The sequence below is a fragment of the Melanaphis sacchari genome, unplaced genomic scaffold (assembly GCF_002803265.2).
Source record: "Melanaphis sacchari strain LSU unplaced genomic scaffold, SCAv2.0 Contig0_pilon_pilon, whole genome shotgun sequence".
Taxonomy (NCBI): Eukaryota; Metazoa; Arthropoda; class Insecta; order Hemiptera; family Aphididae; genus Melanaphis; species Melanaphis sacchari.
The window spans coordinates 3,260,100-3,276,159 of NW_020270366.1; the positions used below are offsets into that span (position 1 = coordinate 3,260,100).

Here is a 16,060-nt window from a genome sequence, read left to right on the forward strand (position 1 = left end):
ATATTCCGATTATCAGCTGATAATGTTTGTAGATCATTATTTATTATCGGAAATTCATAACAATCGTGTTTCTGTTTTTTTTTTGTTTTTGTTTTTTTTTATTGACGACCAATATTAACGTATATTATTATTCACGTATTTATTTTTAATTTTTAAAATGCATTCAGTACACCAAATAATGCAACTCAAATTTCAACAATCCCGTGGGAGAAAAAGATGAAAATAAAAAATAAAAATAGGTCTACTTCAGACTTTAATATAAAACAAAATAAATGGTAATTAGTAAATAACTAAAATTTGTAAGCAATTATTTAATACAATTTATAATATATATAATATTGGTTATATTTTTTTTTGGATGTGTACTAAATTCATTAAAAAATAAAAATCCACTAGCCGCCACTGGTACAGCCCCACAGACAGATTACACGTGGCTTTACAATTTTACATAGTGTTTATAAGTGCTTTAAATCCTATTTTTTCGAGTTCAGTTATAGAGGACACTCTAGGTCTATTTCATTGGTTGTTGTTTTGTCTGTAACTGAAGGTTCTATCTAGTTTGATTCTCAGCTAACAAGGGCATTCGTCATGTGCTATATCCGTATCGTCCACCTATTTTTGACTTAAGTGGTATGCATGCCTCCCGAATGTTAAAGCGAAAAGCTATAATTATACGGTTTTACTTGAGTTTAGAATTAAATACTTTTTATCAAATTATTTCTTTAATTTGGCAAATTCCTTAAAAAGTGCTTTATCTACCTCTATTCATTTGACTTGCTTTGTGTTCTAGTCCAGTGTACACCGAGAAGAATGGGAATAATAACTGAGTCTTGAAAGAGTTTGAAATTTATAATCTTATCAGATTCCTCATTTTATTTCTATAGGTATTTATTAAAGCTCGCCAAGGAGTTATTAAGTCATTGTATCGATATAATTATATATTATTAGATATATTTGTATTTTGTACGATATACAAGGGTGCACTTTTTAAATTAGTATTTATAAGTTATAGGTAGTATTAAACAAATATTATAAATTATTAAACATAATATCCTATTAATTTATATTTACTTAAACATTTTAAACATTTAATAAAACAAATTAAGAAACTTAACTCGCTATAAATGTGCTCTAGAATTTTATCAAGGCATGTGCTATTTTATAGGTAAATTTATAAAAAAAAAAAAAAACAAATGACGAATTAAAAATTTTTTTTACTTAAATAATAATACAGTGTCAAAAAATAAACATATTCACAGACTAAGTCAGTATAATTAAAATTTAGCTGTAAAAAAAACAAAGCTAACGGTTTATAATAAGACTATTATTATAATTTGGAACATAATTTAGAAGACATCGATGGGTATACTTTATAGTCATGGCTGTTGACTCTTCAAATTATATACACCTGCGTAAGTACGACTCATATAAATAATATGTAGTTATTGTGCCGGAGATGTTCGAAAGTCTATCAAGATTATCTTATTCGCCCAGCGACAAGCTTTGAACTCATCAGGTCCCAAATATTTTTCAATAATCTTTTTCTGAAACAAAACAAAAAACTGCACCGATTAATAATACAAATAAAAAAGCGTACAGCAGACTCTTTAAATCCACCGTCATGTCGTTGTCTACCAATGCACATATTTCAAACAGTCAAGGAACTCATAACGTCAACAGTAATGTATTACCATTGAACATGGGGCGCGCGTATAGTACTAAGTGAGCAATATAAATTATATAATAATATATAACCTTATACATTATTTTAATATTAAGTAACTATTAATAATATTTTCAATAATCAGCACGAATATAAGTGGTTATAACAATAATAATAATAATAATAATAATAATCATAATAATAATAGTATATTATGTATAATTGTATAAATAGTAATTTTTCCAAAAGAAAACAAAATCGAAGTATAAGGCGTTCGACATCAACAACGTCATCTGCATTAGCATTGCTGGCATTTTTATTTTTTTTAAATATACTACAGGTAATAATAATTATTATACTTAATAAAAATTACACACAACTGATCAGTTTATTTCATAACAATATGGATATGTATATTACATAATATATTAAATACATATAAATATGATAAATGCATAATAGAGAAGGAGATTTGAATATTTATTTCATTGATTCGAACTTTAGAGATCATTGGATGACAACAAACAAGGACCAGTGTTGATGACGCGCATAACAAAGCAGACAGTAATACGACCGCGCAATGATTTCATTGAAGACAAACCGTCAACTACTCGTGATAATATTATGGTTACAAAATTTGAAAACATTTATAATAAGTAGGTAGTTTAAATAAAAATTACAGTAATAGAATAACCTTGTGTATACTTACTGGTATTAGGTTCTAATGTGATTAAATTTAATCCATTGTTTGGTTTCTTCATTTCTTTATTTTATAGTATTGTTACAACTTAAACGAATATGATATTAAGTATGTAATATACATTTTAATACATAATATTGTATTCAGTATACCTAATAAAAGTAATTTAACAAAGGCACACAAATAGGTCTTAAATCATTTTTTTTATAAACAATAAAAATATATACATTTAAAAATAATAAAAATTAAATTTGTTTAAACACTTAAGCATATTAAAATATTTACATATTGAAATGATCAAATTTATTTTATTTGTGATCAAATATATTTTGTTTGTGTCAACTTGCTTTCACCTTGATCCCGGCCTAACATCCGATTCCAATCTGTTTGCCCAACAACAAAGCCTATAGCACGCATTTTTTCTTGTTCACGCCGTTCTTCCATATCAGCCCAACGAACCTAAATAGATGTTAATATTGAAGCAAGTGAAAAATATATTAGCATTATATAGTTTTAAGTTATTATTTTTTATTTTTTTTTTTTTGCAAACACTGGATAAAATGTACTTTGAAAGTTGTAAGTGACAGTTTTATTTATTGTAAATTGAGTTTTAAAATGGTTGACTACTTGTAAAATATAGCCTTACAGATAAATTATTAAGTTATGTATAATAAAATATAAATATGTTAATTACTGCAGTATAGATTTATGGACTTCAAATTAAAACAAAAATTACAAAAAATTCTTTTTATTCTGATTTAAATTTTCAGTACACAGAATTTTCTTTTGGCCCTCTTTATTATAAACATGTATATTTTAATAGTTTAAAAATTAAATTAATATTCAAGTTACATTGAGAATGACAATTAGAATACAAATAACTTTCAAAATATTTATATAGTATGAGCACACACACACGTGGGAGGGCTTTGGGGTTTTTAATTCTCCTCCAAAAATAAAAAGTTAGTGACATGATACATACCCTTTTTTTCCCATCATTTACAACTACTTGTTCACTAACAGAGTAATAATCTTCAGGTATTTGCAGCCATTCTTTAATTGAGCTTTCTGGTTTTTTCTTGCATAAACCATCCAATCTTTCTGTAATACATTTTTCATTTAATATTGAAATTGAATGTTCAATAATCAAAAAAAAAGTAATTTGAACTATATTACTAATATTTAAGCTTTTAATATATATTTTTTTTAAACATGAATGCTAAATATAAATAAATAGCAAAAAAAAATAAAAAAAATAGTGAAACGTACTCATCTTTTCTTCTTGTGGAATAGTATCAGTCCATTTGCAAGATAATAATCTCATGACGTCCTGTAGAAATATTAGCAACCAAACAAATAGTATAATATAAATGGTATCTTCTTGTTGTACAGTTTTTATAAAATACTATGTTTTCAACAACATTTTATGTATTATATTTAAACAAATAAAAATAAACACTAATTTGAAACTAATTTTACATGAATAATTTATTATAATTGTTTACACATTACAAGTGATGATTTGGTCTTTTTTATTATTATTATTATTTTTATTATTATTATTACTATTATAATAAACATGAACATTTGACGCAATTAATATTATTGTTATTGAGAATAGTAAAACATAAAATCCAGTATAGTACTCATAATTTTTTTTCTCTAATAATATTTTTCCCACTTTTGTAATAAATGTTTTATTTTTAAGTATTAGTTACCTCTTCCTCAAATTCAATATTTTTATTTTCTTCAGAATTGTTGTCGTCAATGGCCTCATCACCTTTATCCACTTCCATTTCAATATCTGAGACATCTTCCATTTCCATCTAAATTAATAATAGATTATGTCTTTAATACATCAAAAATATAAAACAGTATTTCAAATTTTAGTACCTCGCTTTCTGAAGGTGAAAGTAATGATCTTATATCCAACAATATTTGATCAGAAGGTGTTTTAACCCAAGATCTCATTATACTATTAATATCATGAGCTGTTCTATTATGAATATTACGTTTGATACACAAATCAATATCAGATTCTAATTCAATAATATAGACCTAAATAGATATATTAAGTTAATAAGAATATAATTTTATCATGAGACATTTATAATTATAATTAAATATTTCAACTGTGATTATTTCTGTAAAAAAATTTAAATATTTGATTATTAAATCATGTATTTAAAGAATTTTTTAACCTAAAATAAATCTAATAGATTTAAATAGCTACAGGAAAATATTATAATGAAGATCATTTTATTTTTTAAAACAAGTTTATGTATGACAGGGGTGTGCTCACAAGGGGTTTATTCCCTATCATGGAATGTTCTACACAAAAGTGTTACTAATAAGTAATAATATATAAATTCTATTTAAAAACAATTAATCATTTAATATTATTATAATTAACTAGCACTTTCAGGTAAATTCTAGTATATAAATGTATCCACATTATATAATAACAAAGTCTGGGCAATAAATAAAAATTCATATCCCTTCTCCTCTTTTAAAAAGAGCATACTATGCCACTGAAATGAGATGTATAAAAATCAGTATAACATAATAAAGAATTAGGTTGATAAACTTTTTAACAATACCTAAAAAAAACACAATATTTTTAGCAAAAACTATAAATCTGTGTTAAAATAATACTGAAATCAATAAATGATATTTGACAAAAATAATATTACATATTAACATAATAACTGATAAAAATATATAAATGAAGTCATTACTAATTATATATTCTTTACAAAATAGCTTATAATACTTACCTTTAAAGTTTAAACAAAAATAATAATAAATAAATATGTTCCTTTTTAATTGAATTATTAAATAATAAAAATATGGAAACTTTCAAAATAAATAATAATAACAAATAAGTAATAACTTAATATGCTTAATGTTATTAATTAATGATCTTTAATATCATTAATTAAGATTACAATCACAGTTGAAATATTGTTTATAGTAACAATGATATACTGCTATTATACTTATAATAAACAATTGTAAACTTAACCATTTATGACAGTGGTCTCAAACATACAGCCCGCGGGCCACAAGTGGCCCGCAATAAAAATACATTTTAAACAAAAATATGAAAATAGTGCAGCTCAAAAATAAAAATTATCAAATATTCAAGCTATTTTTAAATTTTAATTATAATTTTTTTTTTAAGTTAACGATCATTATATTTTTTCAATGATAATTTTGTAGTAATAAAAAGTAAATAAATGGATTTTGTATGTATTTTTGCCTTCATTTTGTCTTTAGTTTCTAGTATATAAGTATAAAAGTGACACTTAAAATTTGGCCCGCAAATTTTTTTTGAAAAAATATATGACCCGTAGGTAATTTGAGTTTGAGATCACTGATTTATGATATAATGATGGTAGATTTGGTTTAATGGTATTGGTTTTGGAAATAACTTACACCAATAAAACCAGAACCACCAATATTGAGTATTGCTTTAAGTATCTACCCATCCTTAAATAAATAATACACTTACAGTAAACCCATTCATTCGAGAAATCTCTATTATTTCTTTATAATATGACACTTTATTATTAATGGCATCAATAATATAAAATGAAAAATAATTTTCCAAAATTTTTTTTTTAAATGCTTTTATAAAAGACGTTCGATATAAATTTTCATTAGCAGAATCATATTCATATTCCATAACCTAAAAAATTAGAATGTACATAATTAATAAAAAAAAATTATTATTGTTTTTATATTATGATTATTCATGATAAGTAAAATATATAAATTGCATTTCGCTGTAGTTGTGATATTTTGTTATTAATTTAAAAATACAAAACAAAATAAATTTAAATTTAATAAAAAAATATATATATTAAATTATATATTAAATATATATAATATAACAAATTTAAATAATTGCTTTGATACATTAATTTTAAATATATAACAAATTATAAAGTAGATTATTTTTTTAAGCATATGATGGTTGTTTAAATGTGATAACCATAAACTTTATTTATAATGATATTCCCAGCTAAAATAAGTCATAGCAAACTCATAATAACCAATAAGCAGATACATATTTCATATTTGTATTGAAGTTTTTCCATGATATTCAAAAAGTCATTAAGGATTAATTTCTAACAATTCTTATGTTAATTATATTACCTTTTTTTCCACTTTCTTATTGGTTTCAGGATCAATTTCAATTTTTGTTACTTCTGTCATGAAATAATCATCTAAGGATAATATTCTTGGAGCTTGACCTCCCATTGATAGTTCTTTTTCCTAAAAAAAAAATCATTAATAGTTTAAAAAACTTAATAATACTACAATTTATAATATACAAACTTTGATTAATTTTGCAACATGTGATTTTCCTGAGCCAGGTAAACCTCTTAGTATTATTACTATTTTAGAAGGTCTATTAAGTCGACCAGGTGGACATAATAATGTCTCAATGGTTAATAACTGTCGATTAGATGATTGGGAAATTTCATTGATCTTAGACACTGTAGGTGGAGATGGTGTACAGATATCAATAATCTCAGTTTTAGGTTGTAGTTCTTTTTCCTCGTCCTTCTCATCATCTAAAATTGTTGAATTATCTATTGCAATAGATGTTTCTTCAATAATTTCATTACTTATTTTGTTATCAACATTTGGTTCTATTTTATCTGAAGAAATATCTAAAAATATTTAATACAAATTATTTTGGTTTAATTTCATAATATATATATTTTTATAAGATATATCAACAGACCATTTATGCTCACTGTCGGCTTCATAATTTCTATTTCTTTATTTTTACTAAGATTATCATCAGTATGATCTTGGATAGAATCTAAGAAAAAACAATTATTTGAATATTATTAATTCATAGGTAATATTTCTTATTTCAATCATAACTATATACAATTAAATAAATAAATACAGAGTATACATTACTAAAATATTTTACTGTAAGTAATATAACTTCAATAATTTTAAAGTAAGTTTATATTAATAATATAGCAATTTCATATACCTACATTAAATATTAATTTTGAAAATCAAAATATTTTTATCATTACAATATAATAGTAAATAGTATTAAGAGAACACTATTCTGGGGGTGGGTTGTTTCTATCCTACAAAAGTAGAACATGGCGTATTTATCTTAAGTAAAACCAATTTTGTGATATAATATTAGAGTGAATTGACTAATGTTCAAACTTTAAGGTAAGAATATTACAGAATAAAATTACTATTTCAAACATATAATAATAACAATACATGTAAAAATGTATTTACATAATATAATAATAGCAATAAAATAATAGATAATAAACATAATGAGACATACATGATAAAGAAGTAATTATTAATATAAATTCAACAATTAGATACTAATCTAAAAAATAATTATTTAACTTTTCTAGGGTTAAACAGATCCAAGTTATTAAAAGTTTTCAATAGGTATTATTACATTAGTAGGATAACTAAATATTTGAAAACAAATTGTATTGATATTAGATAAATAAAATGGACATTTACTTCTAAAATTAAATGAAGTTATTCTGAAGTTAATTCATTTCAAAAGCTCAGTGCAATCTATTAAATTATGTAGTAATTTAAAAAGAAATTTTAAATTTAACATATGAAATCTTTTATTTAATGAAACTATTAAAAAAAATAAATACTTATATTATTATATCTTGAATGAGGAAGTCTTTCAAAATTACAATTAAAAGATAAAAATCTTAGAAAATTGATTTATTAGAAAAAAAAGCTATAATTGGAGACTAAATGAATGATTTTTTTTAAAAATTTGGAAGAAATATTATCAGGACCCACAGAAAATTTGACTTATATGTAATCATTTGTAGGTTTTTATATTTTAATTTTTGAGCATGGTATAATTATATAAAAAATTAAAATATAAAAATCACTTAAAGATTATATACCTATACATTTTTTTTTTAAATCTGTAATTAATAAAAATTACCTTCTTTTTCAGTTAAGTCTCTTGTATGATTTGAATTTCTTCTGCTATAACCTGAAATTTTTTTTTTGTTATAGTGTTATTTAAAATACCAATAACATTTTTACTTAAGTATATTAAATAGTAAGATAGAAATAGAAATGGATGGAACCAGTAATATACTCACATTCAATAAGTATTAAGTTATAAAAATTAGTTTAGTATATGATCTTCTTCATTATGAAACTCATTTGATTTGTTAAAATTTAATTATCAACTAAACCCAATGTGTATTTATAGGGGAGTTTATGGATCCCCCCTTGCTCTTTTTAATTTAAGACCTGGTATAACAGTATAGTTACTTATAACCAGGGCTCAGAACTTTATTCATATGTATATTTGTTCGGAAAATAGACAGAAGAAATTGTATTCAATAGATGTTTGTTTTTAATAAAAGAATTTCAAATTCAAAGATTTTTAATGCATATTTTTGGTATTTTTTCTTCACGTGCATATTCTATAAATTTATAAAAAAAGTTACTTTTTGACGCGTTATAAAAATATTACTTGGAAAACAAATGTGTAGATAGTAGATACAATAACACAATGTTCATTCAAAATTGATTTTACCTTACAATTTCGTCTGCAATAATGCTGATAAGGCAATAATCAATGCTAAATGTTAAACAAATCCAAATATATCCCACTCAACATTTTGGCCCTTTTTTAAATATAGTATGCACAAGATATATATTTTTTAAATTTATTTATATAATTACATTTTTTTTAATTAAAAATAAATACATATTTTGATATTTTATTCTGCATAATATGTATGCATATTTTTTTATAATCTTAAGTGTATCAAGTACAGAGCCCTGCTTATAACTTTGTTACTCTATCAGCTATAAGTGAAATATACATATTTATATGTCCATATTTAATCAATGACATTAAACAATAATTACAATAAAAAAAAATAAAAATTGATTTTAGAAATAAATAAAACATGTAATAAGAGTGTAATTTATTACGTCCATTTATCATTATTATAAAATTCCTTAAACAGAGTAACTGAAGTTAAAAAGGTTAAAATAGCTATACCAAATTTTATTTAAAAATTAAAGACTATTTTTAGCACCAGGCACTAGCAATAAAAATATTAAACAATTTTTGGAGGACTATAATTAATTATAAAATGTATATAAGTACTAAAAAGTTATTTCATATCTCCCTCCTCAAGAAAATATTATATACACCCCTGAATTAACCCCACCTGTTTGAGCTGATACAATTAAATCTAAATTAATGTTAAATCAGTAGAACTTATCAATGTAATTATGGTAGGTATGGTAAAACCACTCAAGGCCTATAATAGTCATTAACCTATTGAAATTTCATAATAAACAAACTGAAAACACTCTACTCCCCTAAGTTTAAAAAAAATATTTTCATAATATATATTAATTTGTTACACTCATATCAATATTTGCCAAAAAAAAAAAAAATGAATACATCATTTTTGTGATATTTCACTTATACATGTATATATGTAGATAACAAGACTTGTGTCTTTTACAGCTTTATACATGATATGGTATACTTAAGCATACAAGCATTGTATGCATTTTCTATCAAGAAAATAATGGTTGGATTCATTATTATGTTATCTAGTTATTAATATTTTTTTTCTAACAATTTCTATTTTCTATATTATTATTTTTATTTAATATATTAAATGATAGCTGTACAAACCTCTATCTTGCCATGGTAATATGCGTTTACCTCCATGTTTATAATCATAAATTCTAATGGGAACCACAGTTTCTTTTGATAACCCTAAACACAAATATATTTAAAATGTAAATTTATTAGTCAATATAAAGGTATCAAATGTAACATTACCTGGAATTACTTTTAATGTAGGTAAATGACGATAATCAAATATTTTAACTGGATCAATTGGCTGTGCTTCTTCATACAGTTGCTTAATAGTTGGAAGTGGAACTATTAAATCTTTAGTTAGTTCTTCATTTTTAGTATAGTTCTCATTCCATTCTATATTGGGTTTATTGGTATTGTTACTGAAGTTCCCTCTTGAAGGTTGTCTATCTCTGAATGAATTAAAATTTCCCCTTGAGAAAGGTACTCCTCTAGACGAATTATGATTTCCTCTTAAAGGCAGCCCACCTCTAAATGAGTCATAATTACCTCTTGAGGATGACCTACCTCTAAATGAGTCAAAATTGCCTCTTGAGGATAGCTCACATCTAGATGATTCATAATTTCCTATTAAGGGAGGTCTATCTTTAGATGATTCATAATTTTCTCTTGAAAATGGTCCACTTTTAGTTAGTTCATAATTACCTTTTTGCGAAATAAAATTATTTTTATCAATATTGGGTTCATTAGAATACTCTTCAACATTATCATTTGAAAGTGGTGTTCCCATAGAAAATCTTTGATCTGTATTTCTAATGTTATTTTGAAATTTAAAATAATCGTCTTCATTTTTTTTTAATGTTGACATTTCTTGAGAATAATTTTGATTAATATTCCTAGAAAACTGGGAATTTGGTCGTACATATTTATTTTCAGTATTTCTCATGATTAGAGATTCTCTTGATTGACTTAAGGGTCGTAAATAATCATCATTAAAATGCCTTGCTTCTGATTGTTCTCTAGAATAATGATTTTCATTATACATATGTCTATGTTGTTTATTTGAAAACTGTCCATCTTCATCATTTTGATCATCAAATGGTTCTGAACTAAATTTTTTATGTGCCTCCATATATTCATTTTCTGGATCATCTTCTTCATCAGCAATATTCCAGTTTCTTTCATATCTAACAAAAATCAAAAATAAACATCAATTTATTAGATATTTTTTTTACATTTTTTATTAAATATTTAAATTAATACCTATCTGGTGCATCATTCTTAGTTTCCATATAGTTTCCTGGTTTATCTAAAACAATTGAGAACAAATAGTTGTTTTAATATTACTTAACAGATATAATTATTATTGTATATCATTACTGTATATATTTTGATCAATGGATATACAAACTTTGTTTTAATGAACATTTATCAAAAAATTACTAATGCTAGACTTATTGCAAAAATAACTGTAGTTAGTTTTATAAAATTAAATTAATACTTTAGTTGAAAAATTTATAAACTATGACCACAAAAATCAAAGCAAGTCATTAATAGACAGAAAATTAGCAATAGACTAAAACACAAAGCATTAGATGATTCAACTTTAAAAAATTATTTATAAAAATCTCAGAGAGAATAACACAGATATATTAAATACCCATGACTTAAAATTAATTCAGAAAAATATACAAAATACTAAAACATAAAAAATACCTAAATTACCAAAATTTCATGAAACTTTTTTTTGATTTAAATTCAAAGAATAAAGAACAAACAAACAAATTATTTATTCTATGATGAAACTATGGTCTATGATGAAACTAAAAACAAAATATTTTCATGTACTATTAAATTAAAATTTTTAATAACGCGTAATACAATATATTCTTATATTTTTGTTATAAACAGTTGCAAGTGTAAAAAAATGGGAAGATTTTTTTTTTTTTGTTTGTTTGATGGGACTCAGTTAGTATTAAAACATGGGCTCAATTTTTTTTTAAATTAATAAATTATTTACTTACACTAGCATCCATGTACCAACAACACATGGAGAATTAAAAAAAAAATGATAAAATTTATGCTATTCAGTTGTACTTCTTTTATGAATTAAAAACTTTGAAAAAAAAACAGCATTTGAATATATTTATTTACTACAAAGATACTAAAGGTGATATAGAGTTTCACTGTATTGTATAAAACATAATCCATTTTTCATACTAATTTCCAGTTATATTTAATCTTAAATTTTTCTAATATAAATTATTTAAAACAAACTATAAATAATTTTTAGTATAATCTATTATAATATACATCTTACCTATTGAAATGGGTTTAACTAAGTTCAGGCTCAACAAAGAAGGTGGCTTTGAAGATGATGTGTTCAAACATGGCTGATAAATGTTAGATTTTTCTGGTAAATTGCTAAAATTGTTAAAATCGGAGACATTTCCTTTTGTTTGGTTATAACCATGAAAATTACTTGATGTTGTATTAAAATTTCTACCATATGATTGATCATCTGAGGGTTTATTATACAGTGTATTAGTTTCGCTTGATAGTTTATTATAAGATCCTTCCAATAATTGTCTTCTATAATTAATATTTTGTGCATTTTGTGAACTATTATAATTTGAATTAGGCTTTTCTCCATCATATGGTAGTCGAGAATCAACATCAGTTTGATGACCAAAACTAGATATTGAACTGTTATCAACATCTTGTGGTAATTGATTATTATATGTCACAGGGTTATTAAAGTCTGACCAATTAGGAGAATTTTGGTACATAGTTGGTTGATTTATATTGTTATGAGATATATTAATTGGATGTGAGCTTAATGTTGAAAGATTTATAATACTTTTGGGAAAATTAAATGGCTTGTCATCTGGTGTTTGAATTGGTCTAGTTTGACTTTGTGGAAGAATCTTTGATACATTTAGAAATCCTTTTGATGAATTTTCATTATTACTAGCTAAATCCAATCCAGGTATTTGATTTTCAGATTTTGAAGGTGTTATCAAATTATTATACTACATAAAAAAAATAAATACATAAATACAAAATATTATTTATACTTATTTAAATCATTTTAAGCTATTAATTAATATTAAAACATATTATGATTATAAACTTTTGATATTGTTTGATTAGGAAATAATTCACTTATTAAGAACCTCAATCTTCAAGTAATAAAACTTTAAAATTAATAATTACTGATTGCTGTAATGGAGGTGGTGGTCCTGGAGGTGGTTCATTAGTTAAATTAGAAACATTTGGCATCATGGCATTGTAACCTAATCTCTGCTGAGGTTGTAATTTATTTTCTTCCATTTGAATAGTTTCCTTCTATTATATAAATATATATAAAAAAAAAAATGTATTTAAATAAAAATAGTATTGAGTTTAATCAATATCATAATAATAACTCTATCATTATTTAATTAATATTAGATAATAAATTTACCTTCTTTTCAACTAATTTTAATTCTCTCTTTTTCTTTAATACTTCACACTTCTGTTTTAAATGATCACGCCAATTTATCCATTTTTTTTCATATTCTAAATACTGAACCTAATTAAACAAAATTATATCAATATATGTTTAAGCAAAATATCAAAAGATGACAAAAAATGTTACTTTATCTGGATGATTTTTATTTTGTTCTTTCCATTTAACAAATTGTTCTTCCCATGATTTAAATTGTTCCTCAAATAAAGCTTCAGTTTCATCATTTAATTCAATTTCTTTTTTATTGTTACCTATATCAATTTTAATTTTTTTTTCACTTTGAAATTCCAGTTCTAATCCTCGTTTTATTCCAACTTCATTATCTTTAGTTTTCTAATAATAACATTTATTATTATCATTATTATTATGGTTCTTTATAAAATATATATGCCAATTGTGTATACAATTACTTGTTGAGATTGATTAGATATAGGTAAAGGTGGTCCTGGTTGATGATAAGAATATTGCTGATTTTGAAATGTGATTGGAGGGGGTTGTGGTGGTTGTAATGATTGACTTGAAGGCATAGGAGGAGGCATTGGCTGTGAAGTTGCAGAAGAAATTTGTCCAGTCTAGTAAAAATTAAATAATGTTAAAGAAAAATATAATATTGTTAATTCGAAAAAGATTAAGTATACATTAATTAAATGTAGTATGAACCTGACTGTTAATAATATATTATCATAACAAACATATCACATATAAACATTTTTTACATAATATGTAGATAAATTGTAATAATTACATAGTATATGTAATATGTATGTTTATTACACAAAAATATAATGCTAGTAATTTGGAAAACTATATTTATTTTTAATTACTTATAGGCAACAGCACATTTTCATATTGGTTTCTTTAAATATAGTATGAAATATAATACATACTAAAAAATAGTAAATACTTAAAAAACAGAGAAACTATTTTTAAAAATTAAAAAATTTACTGATACTAAATTATATATGAAACATTTTTGAAATATTTTACAAAACCTATTCAAAAAATAAATGATTGATAATATATTTTAAAAACACAAACCTGTTGTTGCCATTGTTGAAATTGTTGTTGCCATACTTCCCATCTTTTCCATTCTTGCCATTTTTGTACCATCTGAAATAAAATAGTAAAACAAACTAATTCATTGTAAGGCTTAAACATATTGTGTCTAACTTACAGCAGGATCTATTGCATTTGGTTGAAGTGACTGATTTATCTATAAATTACAATACATAATATATTTTTGTATTTATAAGATTAAAGAAATAATAAAATATAAATTAATATTTAGGTATAGAATGGCCTTTAGAATTATATAAGTAACAAGTTTAACTTTTGTAGAGTAAAAATTGAAAGTTTTATTTACATGTTATTATAGATAATATAAAAAAAAATTTCTATTTGATAAATAAACCTACGTCTAATAGGTGTAAAATAAAAAAGTATGCGGACAAATAATGAAATTTGTGATAGATTACATAATATTATACCTAGAGCTCAAAGTATGAATAAGAGTGCTAATATTAGCTAATAATGTTTTATTTTAATTTATTATACAATTGAAGCAAAAAGTTTCTGCATAATTTTAGTAAATATGTCAGTATTTAATTTAATTATGATTATATTTTTATAAAATATCTATAAATATTGAATACTTTGAATACTAAGTAAATTTATTTTAGAAATAATACAGAATCATTACTTTATTTTGTTAGAGTACAAACTAAATATGGCAGGAACCTACAGGTGCTCAAATAAAAATAATATAATGAAATAAGATATTCTGAAAGTAAAATTTGCTGTGATATGTGTTAATAAGACAAAGACAACACAAACAGGCATAACAAATTGATATAATTAATAAATGTAATACCTATCTAAGTTTAGATATACAATATAATATATTATTAGATCTCAGTATTTTTTTTTTTTTTGTATAGATATCCAACAATTATTACTTGAGCAAGAAACAACTTAATTCAACAAAAAAATATTTTATTATTTTAATAGGTATTATTTAAATATTACCAATTTAATAAGTTATCATTTATTATAAATATTTGCTATCCGTTCAACCATATAAAAGATATATCTGTTGGCTGTGAAGTTAAGTGTAAACTATACTTGTACATGGAGACAAAATAAAAAGTAATTATTGAGTATTGGACCACTACCTTCCTTCATAAATTTTTGAGTAGGCCACTAAATAATTTAGTATACATAAATATGAAAGAAATAAGAATTATTCATATTTTTATTGTTTAATTTTACCAAATGAAATACAGGCAATATAATAGATATAATTTGCAGTATAAATAAAAAACTTTTACTTACAGAAATATTTTGCATAGTATTTGTACTATAAAATGGGTAAGACTGCACATTGTTCTCATAGCTATTAACTATAGGTTTGGTAGCTGTAGGCGGTGGAACTGAAGTAGTCCACGGAGTTGGATACATTTTATTTTACTGAAATAAATACTCAAAAATTTAAAATATAAATTTCAATATTATTGTGGGGAGATACTCACAATAACTAATATCTATTATAATTTTTGCAATCTGATATCT

At 23.5% G+C, this 16,060-nt stretch overlaps 2 protein-coding genes across 5 annotated transcripts; one reads left to right on the forward strand and one right to left on the reverse strand.

Annotated features, from left to right (window-relative positions):
* Positions 1-1,260: 1,260 nt before the first annotated feature.
* On the reverse strand, positions 1,261-16,060 carry LOC112600679 (YLP motif-containing protein 1-like). 4 transcript variants are annotated; one of them, XM_025348140.1, is made up of 23 exons: positions 16,021-16,060; positions 15,824-15,958; positions 14,667-14,705; positions 14,531-14,602; positions 13,897-14,064; positions 13,622-13,825; positions 13,448-13,555; positions 13,198-13,329; positions 12,302-13,013; positions 11,245-11,290; positions 10,687-11,168; positions 10,225-10,608; positions 10,075-10,158; positions 8,344-8,394; positions 7,120-7,200; positions 6,708-7,045; positions 6,525-6,644; positions 5,878-6,054; positions 4,257-4,421; positions 4,082-4,189; positions 3,633-3,693; positions 3,346-3,464; positions 2,628-2,822 (listed from the first exon to the last, which is right to left on the reverse strand). In XM_025348140.1, the coding sequence occupies exons 2-23, from the start codon at positions 15,947-15,949 to the stop codon at positions 2,682-2,684; spliced, it is 3,918 nt and encodes a 1,305-aa protein (XP_025203925.1). In that variant the 5' UTR covers positions 15,950-15,958; positions 16,021-16,060; the 3' UTR covers positions 2,628-2,681. The 4 variants fall into 4 exon arrangements, with proteins under 4 accessions (XP_025203993.1, XP_025203925.1, XP_025203797.1 ...); XM_025348012.1 differs by having other exon boundaries at positions 10,225-11,168; XM_025348069.1 differs by lacking the exon at positions 16,021-16,060 and having other exon boundaries at positions 2,682-2,822; positions 10,225-11,168; positions 13,903-14,064; positions 15,824-15,949.
* LOC112600935 lies at positions 1,551-2,366 on the forward strand. Its single transcript, XM_025348332.1, has 3 exons — positions 1,551-1,722; positions 1,898-2,003; positions 2,168-2,366. Exons 1-3 carry the CDS (start codon positions 1,622-1,624, stop codon positions 2,321-2,323), a joined length of 363 nt encoding a protein of 120 aa, XP_025204117.1. The 5' UTR covers positions 1,551-1,621; the 3' UTR covers positions 2,324-2,366.

Excerpts from the sequence above, each read along its gene's own strand:
- LOC112600935 (XM_025348332.1), top strand. The coding sequence starts at position 1,622 with ATGTCGTTGTCTACCAATGCACATATTTCAAACAGTCAAGGAACTCAT. Across the intron at positions 1,723-1,897 it reads GGGCGCGCGTATAGTACTAA|TAATTTTTCCAAAAGAAAAC; the intron begins GTGAGCAATATA and ends TTGTATAAATAG. Across the intron at positions 2,004-2,167 it reads TTTTTTTAAATATACTACAG|AGATCATTGGATGACAACAA; the intron begins GTAATAATAATT and ends TTCGAACTTTAG.
- LOC112600679 (XM_025348012.1), bottom strand. The coding sequence starts at position 15,949 with ATGTATCCAACTCCGTGGACTACTTCAGTTCCACCGCCTACAGCTACC. Across the intron at positions 11,169-11,244 it reads AAGAATGATGCACCAGATAG|ATATGAAAGAAACTGGAATA; the intron begins GTATTAATTTAA and ends GATTTTTGTTAG. Across the intron at positions 6,055-6,524 it reads ATAAGAAAGTGGAAAAAAAG|GTTATGGAATATGAATATGA; the intron begins GTAATATAATTA and ends CTAATTTTTTAG.